At 45.1% G+C, this 15,020-nt stretch overlaps 2 protein-coding genes and 1 pseudogene across 6 annotated transcripts in view; 1 reads left to right on the top strand and 2 right to left on the bottom strand.

The window, feature by feature from the left end:
* CGNL1 (cingulin like 1) overlaps positions 1-15,020 on the top strand; it is a 162,894-nt gene that overhangs the window by 31,826 nt on the left and 116,048 nt on the right. The window lies entirely within an intron of this gene.
* LOC121484926 (60S ribosomal protein L31-like) lies at positions 127-3,587 on the bottom strand. The gene has a single exon (XM_041744752.1). It carries the CDS (start codon positions 3,422-3,424, stop codon positions 3,071-3,073), a length of 354 nt encoding a protein of 117 aa, XP_041600686.1. The 5' UTR covers positions 3,425-3,587; the 3' UTR covers positions 127-3,070.
* Positions 3,488-4,141, bottom strand: LOC121477306 (annotated as a pseudogene).

Raw genomic sequence — 15,020 nt, 5'->3', positions numbered from 1 at the left:
GGCTGAAGGTGGCGCTAAACCGCTGAGCCACTGGGACTGCCCCATCTGTCTTTTTTTTTTTTTTTTTTTTAAGATTTTATTTATTCATGAGAAAGAGAGACAGAGACAGAGACACAGGCAGAGGGAGAAGCAGGCTTCTTGCAAGGAGCCTGACTGAGACTCAATCCTGGGTCTCCAGGATCACGCCCTGGGCTGAAAGTGGCCCTAAACCCCTGAGCTACCTGGGCTGCCCCCCATCTGTCTTTTTGACTAGAGTTTTCGAGTACCTGTCGGGGTAGAATTGGGACGTTGGATCATTTGACTACTGATGGCAGAGCCTTGTCATTTGGCCCTGCTCTTTGGAGGGGGGTGACCAGAATGGCTTCCTGTGTACATGAGGAGGTTCAAGACATTTGGCAGCAAGAGCTAAGTTTTAGCATGTATGGGAGTACTTGACTTACTTGCTGTAACTTACCCGATGCCCAGGTCTATTTTTTTCCTTTGTTTTTAGCAAATATGAGGTGGGAGGGGGGCGGAGAAGATTTCTCATCTGTTTTATTTCCTGAATTGCTTCTAGTCTTACACCCAAAAACATCTCCAAGGAAGTAATTCTGAAAAGTAGGCCTAGTGTGGATGAGGTTTCTTATCACAAAGCTCATTAGAATAACATGTAGCCTTTTTGTTCTTGAAAACAGTGGTCTCCTTTTGATGATATTTAAATGTTTAAGTTCAAAAAACGGGTTCTGACAGTTCCACATCTGAAAGCATCATTATTCTGTTCAGTATCTTCAAAAGGCATGGAGCCGAGAGGGTGGGGTGGCAGCTAAGTGGCCTGGTTATATATCTGTGTGCTGCTGAAATCTTACAGCAGGTGGGATTCTCAGGAAGCAAATAGTTCATTCCAAGAAGTTGTTTCCCAAAAGCAACTGAGGATGGAGCACACCCTGTTTTATGTTTATTTTGGTAAAAGGAAAACAGAGTTGGGTTTCTCTGAGTCCTCAAAATGTCAGGGATGATTCATAAGCTGAACTCATTCCTTTGATGGAGACCTTTGTCCTGCGTGCCTCACTCAGAGGTGAATCTCTTTTTTCAAATAAGGACTGTCCAGTTGTTCCCTTTGGGCTCACAGAACTGATTATTCAGAAATGAGACTTTCAAGCTCCGAAGCAAAGGTTGGGCATCCTCCCAGGGCTAAGCTTCTATAGGAGGCATTTCCTCACCAGTCAGCGCAGGACCTTCCTAGGCTCCATCTTCATGAGGGGTGTACTCTTGAGAGATTGTCATTGAGCCTCCACGTCCCTGTTGTTGTGTGCATTCACTGAGGGCCATTGGGAATTAAATATTGTGGAGTTTGAGAGGCAGCCCTGTCCCCCAGGAGCCCGCAGTCTGTAATGGGGTGGTAGAGAAGTCAGAGGGCATGGCAGTGAGGGGGGCCTAGATAGCACCAGGACAGGTCTGGGGAAGGGTTGAGGGATGACAAAAAGAGGGAAGCTTGGTCAGGGGAGTCAGGGAAGGTAAGGCCTGAGAATAGTGGTTGCCAGGCAAGCTCATGGAAGCCAAGGAGCATGGTGTCTTTCGAGAACCCTCAGTCCTGCATGGGGGCATCTCAGGTGGCCCGAGATTGTCAGGGGCCTTGTCTTGTACACCATGCTAAGGAGTGCAAAGGAAGAAACCAATTAATGATTTTTAAGCTGAAGTACACACGAGTGGACGAATTGGAAAGGTCACACTTGAAAAGATAAAGGTCATGTGGAGAATGGATTGGAGGAAAACAAGACTGGTGGCTGAGAGAGAATTTAGGAAACTATTGCTGACGTGCAAGTAAGACCAGGCGCAAATTAGGATGCCAGCCTAGGAACGGAGAAGAACAGCTGGGATGTTCTCAGAGGTAGGGTCAGCAAGAAGCAATTACCAACTGGTGTGGTACCAAAGGGAGAGGAAGAATCTAGGATGCTTCCAGGTTGCTGAGAGAGGGTGGGGTTGACAATAATGCCATGTCCTGTGCTTAGTCAGGAAATTTTTTTTTCTATTTATTCATAAGAGACACAGAGAAGTTGAGACATAGGCAGAGGGAGAAGCAGGCTCCCTGTGGGGAGCCCCATGTGGGATTCCATCCCAGGACTCTGGGATCATGACCTGAGCCAATGGCAGATGTTCCCTTAGGAATTTTAAGAAAGGATCAAATGGTCCCAGGACCTTTTAGTGCTGTTAGATAATCTGAAGCTACTACAACAAGAATAGGCACGGCTCTAAGTTGAGTCTAACCAGGGAGTTGTTTTTCTAAATAGGAGAAAAATGTAGAGAAGTCCCAATAAAATGTTGTTTGGTTTAGAAAAACAAAACTACTAGAAGAGAATTAGGAATAGAAAAGTTCCCGATGGAGCTTCTTTAGTGTATGCTGCCCTGTGTTAGGGTGTTGGCCTTTACCACCTTGGCAGGTGGCAATAATTCCCTCCATTCTGGAAGATTAAAAGTGCAAACCATCAGCCCAGAAGGTATTTTAGCTAAGATGGTTTGGGGTCCTCATCAGCAAGAGGTCCCCACTTCAGGGAAGTAGAGTCATGCCTGAGTTGGGGGATCCCCGTTTGCAATGTGAGGACTACATGCTCAGGTGGTAGCATGATCTAGTGAAGTGGACAAACAGGGACTTGGAGTGGGATGGGCCAGATGTGCTCAGAATCCAGAATTATCTGTTAGCTTATAACCTCTTCCAAATTACTGAAGCTCCTTGTTCTTCAGTTTTCCCCCAATGTTTTTTTTCTTGAGGTGGGTTGCTTGTCCAACAGTGTTTATTGAATGTAAAATAATCCCAGCCAGATGGGGAAGAATTCAAAGGAAAAAGAATAATATACATTAAATACCCACCTGAGCATTTACACTCACACATGCACACAAGCATACGTACCACATCCATATCTGAGCTCCAACAGTGACAAATCCAACACCTGCCTCCCCCTACGTGAGTGACTGCTGTTAGGAGGTGGTGTAGAGGTGGGGCTGCAGGACGGGTTCTTTTTTTTTTTTTTTTTTTTTTTGCAGTTTTATACCTTTATTTGACAATCAGCGATTAGTTCTCATCCACATTAACAGTCTATAGATTTTTGAAAGTGGTGACAGGTACGTAGGTCACCAGCGTGTAGAGCTTGTTTGGTGAATCTTCATCCTCGTTATGTTTTCTGGACAACCGCACACGGATACGGTATGGAACATTCCTTATTCCTTTGGCCCAGACAGCTTTGTTGAGCCTGGTGTCAATGTGCACATCTGGAGTTCCCATCTCCTTCATGGCAAATTTCCGGATCTCTTGGAGTGCCCAAGGGGCACGCTTCTTGAAACCCACTCCATGGATACGTTTGTGGGTGTTGATGGTGTATTCTCTGGTCACTACCTCGTTGATGGCAGAAGGGCCCTTCTTCTTCTCGCCACCCTTCTTTGCGGGAGCCATTCTGCCGGGCCCTGGTTGGAAAGGAAGTGCAGGATGGGTTCTAATAGCACCCTTGTCCTTCCCTCACCCCTGACCTGTCCAAGGGAGGTAGGGTGCAGAGGAGGTGGGTGGCAACTCTTCCTGGCTCTGCCACCAACACTTCTTGGCCTAGATCTCATTCAGGACCTTTTTGATGGAGCTGTAGTTGGCCTTGGGCACACGGTCAGAGGTCTTATTGGCCTGTAGCATGTGGGCCACATCCTTGGCTGTCCCATTGCCAATGAGATGGCTATACTTGTCCTTGTATTCACTAGCGGGGCTCATCACCATTGGCCCCTGCTGGGCTGCCTCCTTCTTTTGCCTCTGGGTCAGCTCCTTCAGCTTCTGTTTCTCCTCAGCCTTCTGCAGGTCTCACTCCTCCCCATTGATGGTAGGAGATCATGACATAGTGACACTCATCATCTTCCCTGAAGGAGAAGGATGTCAGGCCAGCTACTTCCACCATATCATCTTGGATGCTCCTCTCTATCTTGTTTATCAGTTGACTTTTTCTTGATCTGCCCACTGTCTTGGATAGAATCTGACACCTCTTTCTCCATCTTTTTATTTGTTGTTTCTCTTGATCCTGTAATATCTTCATGTGGTGGCTTACTCCCAGGCCTTGTGCCAAGACTCCTGGTCACTGAGGTTGGGTTGCTTCTCCATGGAGCTCAGGATGGAGCCCAGTAGGTCCACCATCTTGGAAGCCAGTATTCCTATTTGACAAGAATGTTAGGAAGGTTAAATGTGAACCTAGGTAGAATGCCCTAAGTAGTGCCTGACCCATAGTGAGCACTCAGTAAATTGTCAATCTTTCCACATTGTTGATGTGGGACATGTCTCTATCACCACTGGATAGGAACCTTGGCTTTCTGCTTATGACCTGAATGGCACTTGGTCCCTTGGGCAGATAGCCATCTTCTTTCTCTTCTACTACCTGCAGCTGGTTTGGTCAATAGATGGAGGGGGATTTGGGGATCTTGGCATCACCTCCTCTCTCTTTTTGATCATGTCTGCAAAATGCCAGTGTGTGTGTGTGTGCGCGCGCGCGCGCTTTGGGATGGGAGGATTGGAATATGAAGGTTCATAATAATGACTGAGGGGATCCCTGGGTGGCTCAGCGGTTTAGCGCCTGCCTTCGGCCTGGGGCCTGATCCTGGAGCCCTGGGATGGAATCCTACATCGGGCTCCCTGCATGGAGCCTGCTTTTCCCTCTGCCTGTGTCTCTGCCCCTGCCCTGTATCTCTCATGAATAAATAAATAAACTTAAATAATGACTAAAAGAGAGAGAGGAAAAAATAAATACAATCCAAATATATCTGTTGCTATATTATTTGTTAAAGACCTGCAAAAACCAAAAATAGAACCTAGCAAAACTGCTTTTTCAAAATATTAAACCTCTGCTCCCTAATTTTATCATGGCTTATGAGGGTCCCCTTCAATTCTTGTATTAAACATGATGCACGTGTGTGGCTTTAGTTTCTCTTCTCCTTTGCTGAAAAGATAAAATGCAATCTTTCTTTCTCTCTTTCTCTCTCTCTCTCTTTTTTTTTTTTAAAGATTTCATGTATTTATTCATGAGAGACACACAGAGAGAGGCGGAGGGAGAAGCAGGCTCCATGCAGGGAGCCTGATGTGGGACTCGATCCCTGCACTCCGCACTCCAGGGTCACGCCCTGAGCTGAAGGCAGACGCTCAACCCCTGAGCCACTCAGGCGTTCCCTCCCTCCTTTTTTTTTTTTTTTTCCCTAAGAGTGAAGTTTATCATGTTTGTGTCATTTCAGATTCAGTGGAGAAAATCAAATTTACCTGAAAATGATAGGACATCAGTAGTTTTGTTTTTGATACAGGAGCCTGAAAATAAGCTAGAACAGCTTAGAGAACACAAATCACTGTACCACAAAGACCATGTGAAAAAAAAAAAGAGTTGAAAGAGTTTACTAATATGTGTGTCAGATTTATACCATATTGCATGGTGCCATTGGCAATGTTTTTCTCGATGTCAAAATATTACAGAAGTGTGCCATAGGCAGGCGCTCCATCTGTACATTCAGATTTTTCTGATAGGAGCCGGTTTCTGACTGCTTAGTAGAATCTAGAGTCCTCTGGGGCTGTCTGCAGTCTGTGTCTTCGCCCTCTGTGGCCTCAGTCAGTGCTGCCTGGGCATTCGTTCACGGGTTCCTTCTTACCCCAGCTGTGCTCTCTGTGGTTTGGGAAGGCGAGACCACACCTGCCGTCCTTGTCCTCAGGGAGCTTACAGTTGGGCTTTTCCGGCCTCCCTGCCATGGCCTGAGCAGCTTTCACGCCTTTTTTTTTTTTTCCATTCTCTTCTTTGATGAGAATGATTTTATTGGCCTTTGACTCAGCTTCTATAGGGAGTTTCTTAGTATCTTGCAGTACTTTCCCGAGAGGAGTCTTCATGCTGGGTTCCACCTCTCTCTTAGTACTGCAAGAACAGATACTGCAAACTCTGAGTGCCAAGTGCTTCTTTGAAAAGTCCATCAAGGCTCATATTTTTCCTGTGTTCGCTGTCAGTGGCCCCTTGATGCTCATAGCCTTTTAATGTGATGTCCTCAGTTTTCCTTTGACTTCCTTCCTCTGTCAAGAGGGCAGCCAACTGATGATGAGGGTTTGGGGATACGCCTGATGTCAAGGAAGTGCCTGAAGTAATTCTCCTTCACTTCCAGTCCAGGCTAGAGTGCCTCAGCGGTGCATGTGTTGGTGGTCCAGAACACCCACACCCCAGCTGCAGGCAGGGGCAGCTTCCCTCCGGTCAAGGGACTTTTTTCTTTCTTTCTTTCTTTTTCTTTCTTTCTTTCTTTCTTTCTTTCTTTCTTTCTTTCTTTCTTTCTTTCTTTCTTTCTTTCTTTCTGATTTTACTTACTTATTCATGAGAGGCAGAGAGAGAGAGAGAGATAGAGAGGCAGAAACATAGGCAGAGGGAGAAGCAGACTCCCTGTGGGGAGCCCAATGCGGGACTTGATCCCAGGACCTTGGGATCACCCCTGAGCGGAAGGCAGCTGCTCAACCACTGAGCCACCCAGGCATCCTATAGGGACTGTTATTTTCAAGTCAGTGTTCAGATAAAAATGCAGAATAAGATCTGGAGAAAACTTTACCCTTTGGTTGTCCTCTTACCCTCTTTTGTCCTTAAGACTGTTCCCTGCTGTACTTACTTCCTTGCTTCTTATTTTTGTGTGATCATGTTGATATTTTCTCTGTATATGTAAGTGGATAGTTGTCACTGAGTAAATATGAGATGAGATCATTGCTTCTCAGATTTGGAAGAACCTGCCCTTGCTGAGGGGCTGATGCTGGAGTTCCTTCTCAATCCTGCCTGTGAATGAATGGGCAGCCCCGCCCTATTTGCCTTCCTCCACTGATGGGGATCTCACTGTCTCCCAGAACAGCCTAATTTTATCATTAGGCATCTCTAACTGTTAGAAGACTTTCCCCTTAGATTGGATTTGCGTCCCTGGCCCATTTAGTCATTATTCCTCGTTCTAACCTTTGGAGCCACGCAGGGAAAGTCTAATCCCTTTTCACATGGCAGCCCTTCTGGTATTTATGTTTGAAGACAGTTTATCCTGTTCTCAGCCTTGTACTCCTCCCCTGTACCCAGTGCCTGCTTTTAGCTTCTCGGTCCTGAAATCATCCTGTCCGCGCAAGCCAGACTCTTGCTGATCCACCCCAAGGAGAGGGGGCTCCCTAACTTATCAGGGAGAGGGATCTAACACACCAATCAGCAGGGTTCATTTGGCTAATGTGATTACTGGGCTCTTTTGTCCTTGGGACTCCCTACATATTCCCCTGAGGCTGTGTGCTTGGGGAGGAAGACACACTTCTGAAATAGTTGGTAGCTGTTCTTGGTTTCAGGGGAGTCTACAATGTTACTGCCCTGCTGAATCTGGATGTATAATTCCCAGAGATCATTGTGCTCATTGACCATCCTCTGTCTCACGGTGAGCTTGTTATCAGCTATGATGCCCCAACTCTTTTTTTTTCCTTAAAAAACAAGATTTGCAAAAACAAAACAAAACAAAACACACAAAAAAACAAGATTTGCTTCTGTGCCTTAGCCATTGTGGAGTCAAACAGTCGGTTTCTTCAGGGCCTTTGATTCTCTCTGTTAAACTGAATTTTGTTAGGCATGACCCATCGTCCAGTCTGTTTGGCCCCTAAACTCTCAACACATTGCCTGTGTTTCCTTGGTTTCTATGGTTTTAGTGATTCAGAGCACAGGCTTCAGGGTATAAATCCCATGTCTATCACCCACTAGGTGTATGATTTGAGGCAAGGGCATAGTGAAGAATCTTCTGGAGCAATTGACAGAACAGAACAGGGAATGGGGTAAAATGGTGAGCAAAACCCAGTATAGCCCTCGTTTTCATGTCTCTTGCAGTCTCATAGAGGAGGTGGACATTAATTTAAAATAAAAAATATAGCTCCTGTGGAGGAAGCTGGAAGAGGGTCTAGGGAGATGTGGCCGGGGTGTCTGGTGGGCCTTGGGATTGGATCTATGTCACTGCCTGGCAGATATGGTCTTTGACTGTGTGGCTTAGGTCTTTGGCAGCACTGGGTCCAGATCAAAGCAAGGTGGTGATAGTCTGGCTCTGGCAGGTGACAGTCCGAGGTGTCTGAGATCTCAGGGATAGTCTCAGAGGGACAAGCATTTATAAGAGGGGAGCAGCTGTGAAGAGCGTGGCTGGGCAGCTGAGTCCTCAGATGCCATTTAATTTTTTTTTTATAAGGATTTTATTTATTTATTCATGAGAGACACATAGAGAGAGGCAGAGACATAGGCAGGGGGAGAAGCAGGCTCCCTGCAGGGACCCCAATGTGGGACTTGATCCTGAGATTCTCAGATCGGGCCCTGAGCTGAAGGCAGAGGCCCAACCATTGAGCCACCCAGGCGTCCCTCAGGTGGTGCTTATTAAGGAATGTTTTAAATGGGGCTTTAACTTGGCCACTCCTTCTGTTCAGCCCAAATGATACCCTGGTCTGCACTTCCTGTCACTGTGGCTTCCTGTGGCCAAGCAAGTTTAATTAATATCTTATTCGGTATAATTGGTTTCCTCTTATCTCTCATTTTCCACTGTTTCTTCCTTGCTCTCAATCTCTTTTTATTTCTCTGTTTTCTTCCGTTTTATTTCTCCTGTTCTTTGACTAACACGGCTCCTCTGTTTTTCATTCAATTAATGTTTCTCTCTAGGAGAGCTCTTTGGCTCTGAGATGGAGGAGGAAGGGGCCAGAGTTCTGTCGTCCATAAGCAACACTGGTGAATAGGTTTTGTTTGACGCCCCATTTAAACTCTGCCCCCATGCTGTGTTCTCTGGGGAAGGTATAGTTTCAGTGTTTGTCCAGCTTTCCACATGCTCATTCTCCCCTCCACAAGATGCAGTTTGCAAGTTTTTAAAAAAATTCTATTTATTTTTTTGAGAGAGAAAGCAAGAGAGAGCATGAGCTGGAAGAGAGGCAGAGGGAGAGGGAGAAGCAGACTCGCTGCCGAGCAGGGAGCCTGATGGGGTGATGGATCCTAGGACCCTGGGACATGACCTGAGCTGAAGGCAGATACTCAACCAACTGAGCCACCCAGGCGCCTCCAGTTTGCAAGTTTTTTAGTCATTTTGCTCTTCTCTTTGTCTTCTGGGAAACTGTCGCCAGCTGGAGAGCATATTCACACTCCACCTTGCACAGCCTTTGAGCTCGGGAACTTGCTGAGTTTCTGTTCAGGTCCCTGTGACGGATGCTCTGTGCTCACTGGGTCCTGGAAGATTATTTACCCTGTTCTTTTTTGGCAGAGATACCATCCAGGAGTACTGCTCTGAGATCTAACCAGGGTGGTATGCCTGGTAACTTGTTGAAGGACAGGAGTATCTGTGTTCTGACCACCCAACAGGCTAGAGGTGGAAGATGAGTCAGGAATTGCAAGTGTTGGCTCTGGAGTGACCGCAAGGACCACAGCAGTGGGTTTGACTGCCTGGTGGCTTCTTTTTAAATGATACTTAAAAAAACAAAAACAAAAACAAAACAAAAACAAAACAACAACAACAACTTTTTATTTTACAATAGTTTTAGATTCATAACAAGATTGTGATGATAGTATGGAGAGTTTCCATATACTACCCACCCAGTTTCCTCTATTAACATCATACATTTGGTTTGTCACAATTACAAAACCAATTTTGATAAATTATTATTACAGTCCATTATTGTCTTTAGATTTCCTTGGTTTTTATCTAATATCTTTTTCTTTTTAACGATTTTACTTATTTGACACAAAGAGAACACAAGCAGGGGGAGCCGCAGGCAGGGGGAGAGGAAGAAGAAGCAGGCTTCCCACCAAGTTGGGAGCCCGATGTGGGGCTCCATCCAAGGACCCTGAGATCATGACCTGAGCCAAAGGCAGACATTTAACCAACCGAGCCACCCAGGCACCCCATCTAATACCCTTTTTCTTAATCTTTTTTTTTTTTTTTTTTTTTAGATTTTATTTATTTATTCATGAGAGAGAGAGAGAGAGGCAGAGACACAGGGACACAGGGACACAGGCAGAGGGAGAAACAGACTCCATGCAGGGAGCCCGATGTGGGACTTGATCCCGGGACTCCAGGATCACAACCAGGGCCGAAGGCAGGCGCCAAACCACTGAGCCACCCAGGGATCCCCTAATGTCCTTTTTCTTTTCTTTTCTTTTTTTTTTTTTTTCCCTAATGTCCTTTTTCTGTCCAAGGATCACATCTAGGATACCATATTACATGTAGTTGTCATGCCTCTGTAGACTCTTCTGGGCTGACATAATTCCTGAGACTACTTTTGTTTCTGATGTTGTGGACAGTTTTGAGGAGGACTAGTCAGATATTTTATAGGATGCCTTTCTATTGCTATTTGTCTTAGGCTTTTTCATGATTACACTGGTATTAGGAGTTTTGGGGAAGAAAACAACAGGTAAAGTGCCATTTTCATCACAGTAAACACTATCAATATGACTTATCACTTGCTATTGACCTTGATGAAGTGTGGACCTGGCTGAGGTCATGTTGTCAGGTTTCTCCACTGCAAAGTTATTCTTTTTTTCTTCTTTCCATACTGTTCTCTCTGGAAGGAAGTTACCGTGTGCGGCCTATACTCAGGGAGTGAGGAGTTATATTCTCCTTCCTTTGAGGCAGATAATCTGAATCAGTTATTTAGAATTCTTCTGCATGGGAAATTTGTCCCTCTTTCTTGATTTATGTACTTATTTAATCATTTGCTTATATAAACATGTACTCATAGATATTTATTTTTATATTTTGAGTTTTAATACTTCTTTGTTGCTTAAAGTGTTCTAGTTTTGGCCATTGGAAGCTCCATGTCTCTTACATGTATCTCCATTATTACATTAATTATATATTAATTATATATTATACTGTGGGTCGTTTGTTTTGTTTTTTATTTTTTAAAGCACCTCCTTACTTTCTGGCACTACAAGATGTTCCAGGCTCTCTGGTATGTCTCCTGCCCCAGTCCTAGAAGTAGCCATTTCTTAAAGGAACCCTGGTTCCTTTTACGAGAGAATTAATTGGCATTATAGACCAAGATTTGGATGTTAGATATGCTCATTGCTACTGCAATATTGTTGCTTCTAAGCCCTCTTGGCTGACAGAGGAAGGAAAAACTATGTATGTATGGTATATATAAATATGTACCTAGGGCAGCCCGGGTGGCTCAGCAGTTTAGTGCCGCCTTCAGCCCAGGGTATGATCTGGAGACCCAGGATCGAGTCCCATATTGGGCTCCCTGCGTGGAGCCTGCTTCTCCCTCTGCCTGTGTCTCTGCCTCTCTTTCTCTCTGTGTTTCTCTCATGAATAAATAAATAAAATCTTAAAAAAAAATAAACATGGGCCTAATAAAATAAATATGGACCTATCTGTATTGATACTGAGCTAAACTCTTGTCTCCAAGTGTAAACCCATCATCAGAAGATCATCCTAGCCTTCTCCTCTTGTAAATCTATAGCCTCCCACTCCAACAGTGAGAAGAAACAAGGCCCCCACCATCTGCCATCCATTTACTTAACAGTTTGTCTAGTCCTAGTATACACATGTAGTGGTTTCAGCATTGTTAACCCATCCCTCTGTAGGAAACAACTTTATCAACTACCCTAAAATACCTGTGTATAGTTCCTTTTGCTTTTGGTCTTATGGTCTCTACTCATTTCTAGAGTTACTTAGAACATTTCCTTTTTTCCTTACCCCGTTCTGTTGTTTCATGCATTTGCAATACGGATAGATCTCTTTCAGTCTGATGGTTCTTTGGGAGAGAAAAATGTGGAGATGTAGGCTTAGCTGTCAGGGAACAGAGTTAGGAAAAAGCTTGGGGGCGTTTAATTCTATCTACCAAATGATTGGTGGGGTCCTTGCCACTGGGTGACAGGGTTCCCATCATCTTTTCTCTCTCTGCTTCCTTTTGTCTCTACCCATTTGCAGAACTAAATGTTTATATTCTCCCCAAATGCACATGTCAAAGTCCTAACCCTCCATGTGATGGTATTTGGAGATGGAGCCTTTGAGCAGTAATTAGGATTAGATTAGGTTAGATCATAAGGGTAGGGCCCTCACCATGGGATTAGTGGTTTTAGAAGAAAAGGAAGAGAGAGAGATCTCCCTCTGCACACAGGCACTGAGGAAGGGCCTTGTGTTGACCCAGGTAGAAATCTGCCATCTACAAGCCAGGAAGGGAGCTCTCATCAGGAACTCAAGTCAGTCAGAGCCTTGATTGATCTTAAACTTCCAGCCTCCAGAACTGTGAGAAATAAATTTCTATCGTTTCATCCACTCAGCATATGGTGTTTTGTTGTGAGACAGATTCATGCACCCCTCTTATAGAAGGATAGGCATCCCTGCACTGTTGAGGGGCCCTTTCTTAAATTAAAACTCAATTCCCATTCTACCTTTAAATGAGAAAGGACCCTATTATTCCTGCAGTGATCCGGGGTAGGAGATGGGTCCAGGTAACATTCTTAGTGGTATATTTACATATGAAAGCTTCAGGGTAAAGCCTCTATTGCAATTGTCTGATGCTCTGATGGGACACTTTTGGCCAAAAGAAGCATTAGGATCAAGGAATGTTGCTCAGTGGAAAGATTATAATCACTTAGTTGGAGAAAAACATAACCCCATTCCCCAAACATACTGAGCCTGTGTGAGATGGGGGGGGGGGGGGCGGGGGCTGGACGGAGAAGGGTTGGAGAGCATCTCTGATGGCTCTCTGATGGCTTTGAGCAGGGCTCCAGCTCCTGCCCTGCCCGAGATTGTGAATTTGGAAGTGCTTGGTAAGCTATAACATTGCAATGTGGATGTGAGTGATTGGTAAAAAAGTTCTCTGTTAAAGGCCAAGGCTTCCTTGAGGCAGATATTTTTCTGGGATGCTGATGTGAGTTCTTCATGTTTCTACTTTTACTGTTAAATGTTTTTAGCTCCTTAGATAGATGATCGTGTCTTTGCCTTACAACTCTCTGCTCATGCCATAGAAGTAGAGAAGTCATAGGAGCTGTCACTGGCTTAGGAAACAAAAACAAGCCTGAAGCTCCAGGGAAATGTGTGACCCTCAACTCTTACAGATGGGCAGGTTAAAAAAAAAAAAAAAAAAAAAAACACCAAAAACCTCTTAACTGCCAGGGAGGGACTTCCTTTCATTGTTTTCCATTTGTTTCTTCCTTTTTCCTCTTCATTTTTTCTCTTTCCTTTGTAGTGATCTTTTTCATGTCTAGGATTTTTAAAAAGTTACTTACTTTTATTTCCTGTTGCATCTCACAACTTGGCACCTGTTTTGATAGGAATGTCTGCTTCCTGCCACCCTCAGGACAGTCAAAGCGTACAGGGTAAACTTGCTAGGGCTTCACGCTGCGATTTCTACTGCTGTGACTCAGAGGAAGCTCCAACTGGGGAGAGCTAGCCAGGAAAACAAATTACACTTTGGGTTTTAATACAGAGCCTTTCTAAACTGAGCCCCTAGGAGAAAAATAAGACCTTTAAGTATATTCCCCTTTCAGTCTTTTTCTATACAGATCATCACTTACCCACCCAAATTAAAGTGTGGGTGTTAATGTTCAACATTGGGCGAATGTCCAGAGGTTGGTTGTGGACATTACAGTTCAAAGTAGTTTAATGTTTAGTGTACAAGCATTTAGGAGTGTGCTTGGTGCAGAATGTGAGTGTTTAAGAGTTAATTACATTATTATTATTATTTTATTATTATCATATAAAGAAGTACTTCCATGTGGCGTGTTATGGGACAGGTAAGACAGAGATGAGGGACTAATGTCAGTACTGCGTGTAGGCATAGGGAAGTGAACCAGAGTTGCTGCTCTCATGTTCCTGAGGGAAAAGAAGTGTGATAATGGGGATGGGAATGCATCCCAGAGCCATGATTTGGGTCTAAACACTGGGAACTAAGGAGTTTGAAAGTGGTTTGCCTAATGGAAGTCAGGCTGGGTTCCATGGTCTCCGAAAGCCTCCTTACTTGGAGAATGTGATTCTCTGTAGGCTCTTCTCTCCTGGGGGTAGGACCCAGTGGGCATGGGCATGGGCATGAGTAGGTCAAGGAGTCCTGTACGGGCGAGGGAGAAGGAATGACTTTTTCCCTTTTGGATTCTTTTAAGTTGGATTTGCTTATGTCTTCTCTGGCATTTCCAAGGTGGAAAGGTATTTCCATGTGCTTTTGCCGTTGATCCAAATGAAATGCAGACTGTACCTCTTCTGCGGCTGGGCTCCAGCACACCCATGGAGGCTGGGCTGCAACCAGGACAGTAGGCCACTGCCAGAGGGAGGGAGAAGAGTAACATTCCTCAAAATTAGGTGAGGTCTGGCTCAGAGTGAGCTTCAAGACCAGATTTTGTGTTTCTTTGGTGCCCTGCCAGACTCCATACGCACTCCTGGGGGTTGGGGGCAGCTCCTGCAGAGACCTCATACTGGGGTGGAAGGGGAGTCGGGTGGGCAGGGGAGGCATCTCGGGTTTCCATGCCTGCCTGTATTTTTGTATTTTAGTTTCTGTGATAATTGACGTTCCTTGAAAGAGTTGTCTTTGCTCCATTCCTTTGCTTCCCTGTCTTCCTAGTCAGTGACAGAGTTCTCTTCACTTTTGATCTCTGTCCTGCCTACTACTAGGATCAAACCCTAGTCTTCACTGGCTTCTCAGCGTCTTATTGGACCCTCTTTCTTTCTCTTTCTGAAATGCCAGCTTCTGTGGGCTAGTAGGCCACCACACTCCCCGGTTTTCTCCCATCCCCTGGTGGCTGGCCCTACTCTGGTATCTTTGTTCCCTCTCCTCAGTGTTGCTGGCATGGGGCCTAGGCCCTCCTGGATCTCATCAAATACAGATAATGATTCAGTGGGTCTGGGTGAGGCTCCCAGATGATGCTGTTACTCTGGTCCAGGAGCACCCCATGTAGCAAGGCCCCAGGGCCCAGTCCTTAGCCTCTCTATCTGTGTTACTTCCTAGGGGAGCTCATCAGGCCCTTGATTTTGAATAACATTTGCTCCTATTGCTGACTAACCACCTGACTTGGGATGAGACCCAGAGCCATTTAGATCCCCTC

Source organism: Vulpes lagopus, chromosome 2 (genome assembly GCF_018345385.1).
Source record: "Vulpes lagopus strain Blue_001 chromosome 2, ASM1834538v1, whole genome shotgun sequence".
NCBI classification, from domain to species: domain Eukaryota; kingdom Metazoa; phylum Chordata; class Mammalia; order Carnivora; family Canidae; genus Vulpes; species Vulpes lagopus.
The sequence above is the reverse complement of the archived record's forward strand: the minus strand, read 5'-3'. Positions and strand labels throughout refer to the sequence as shown.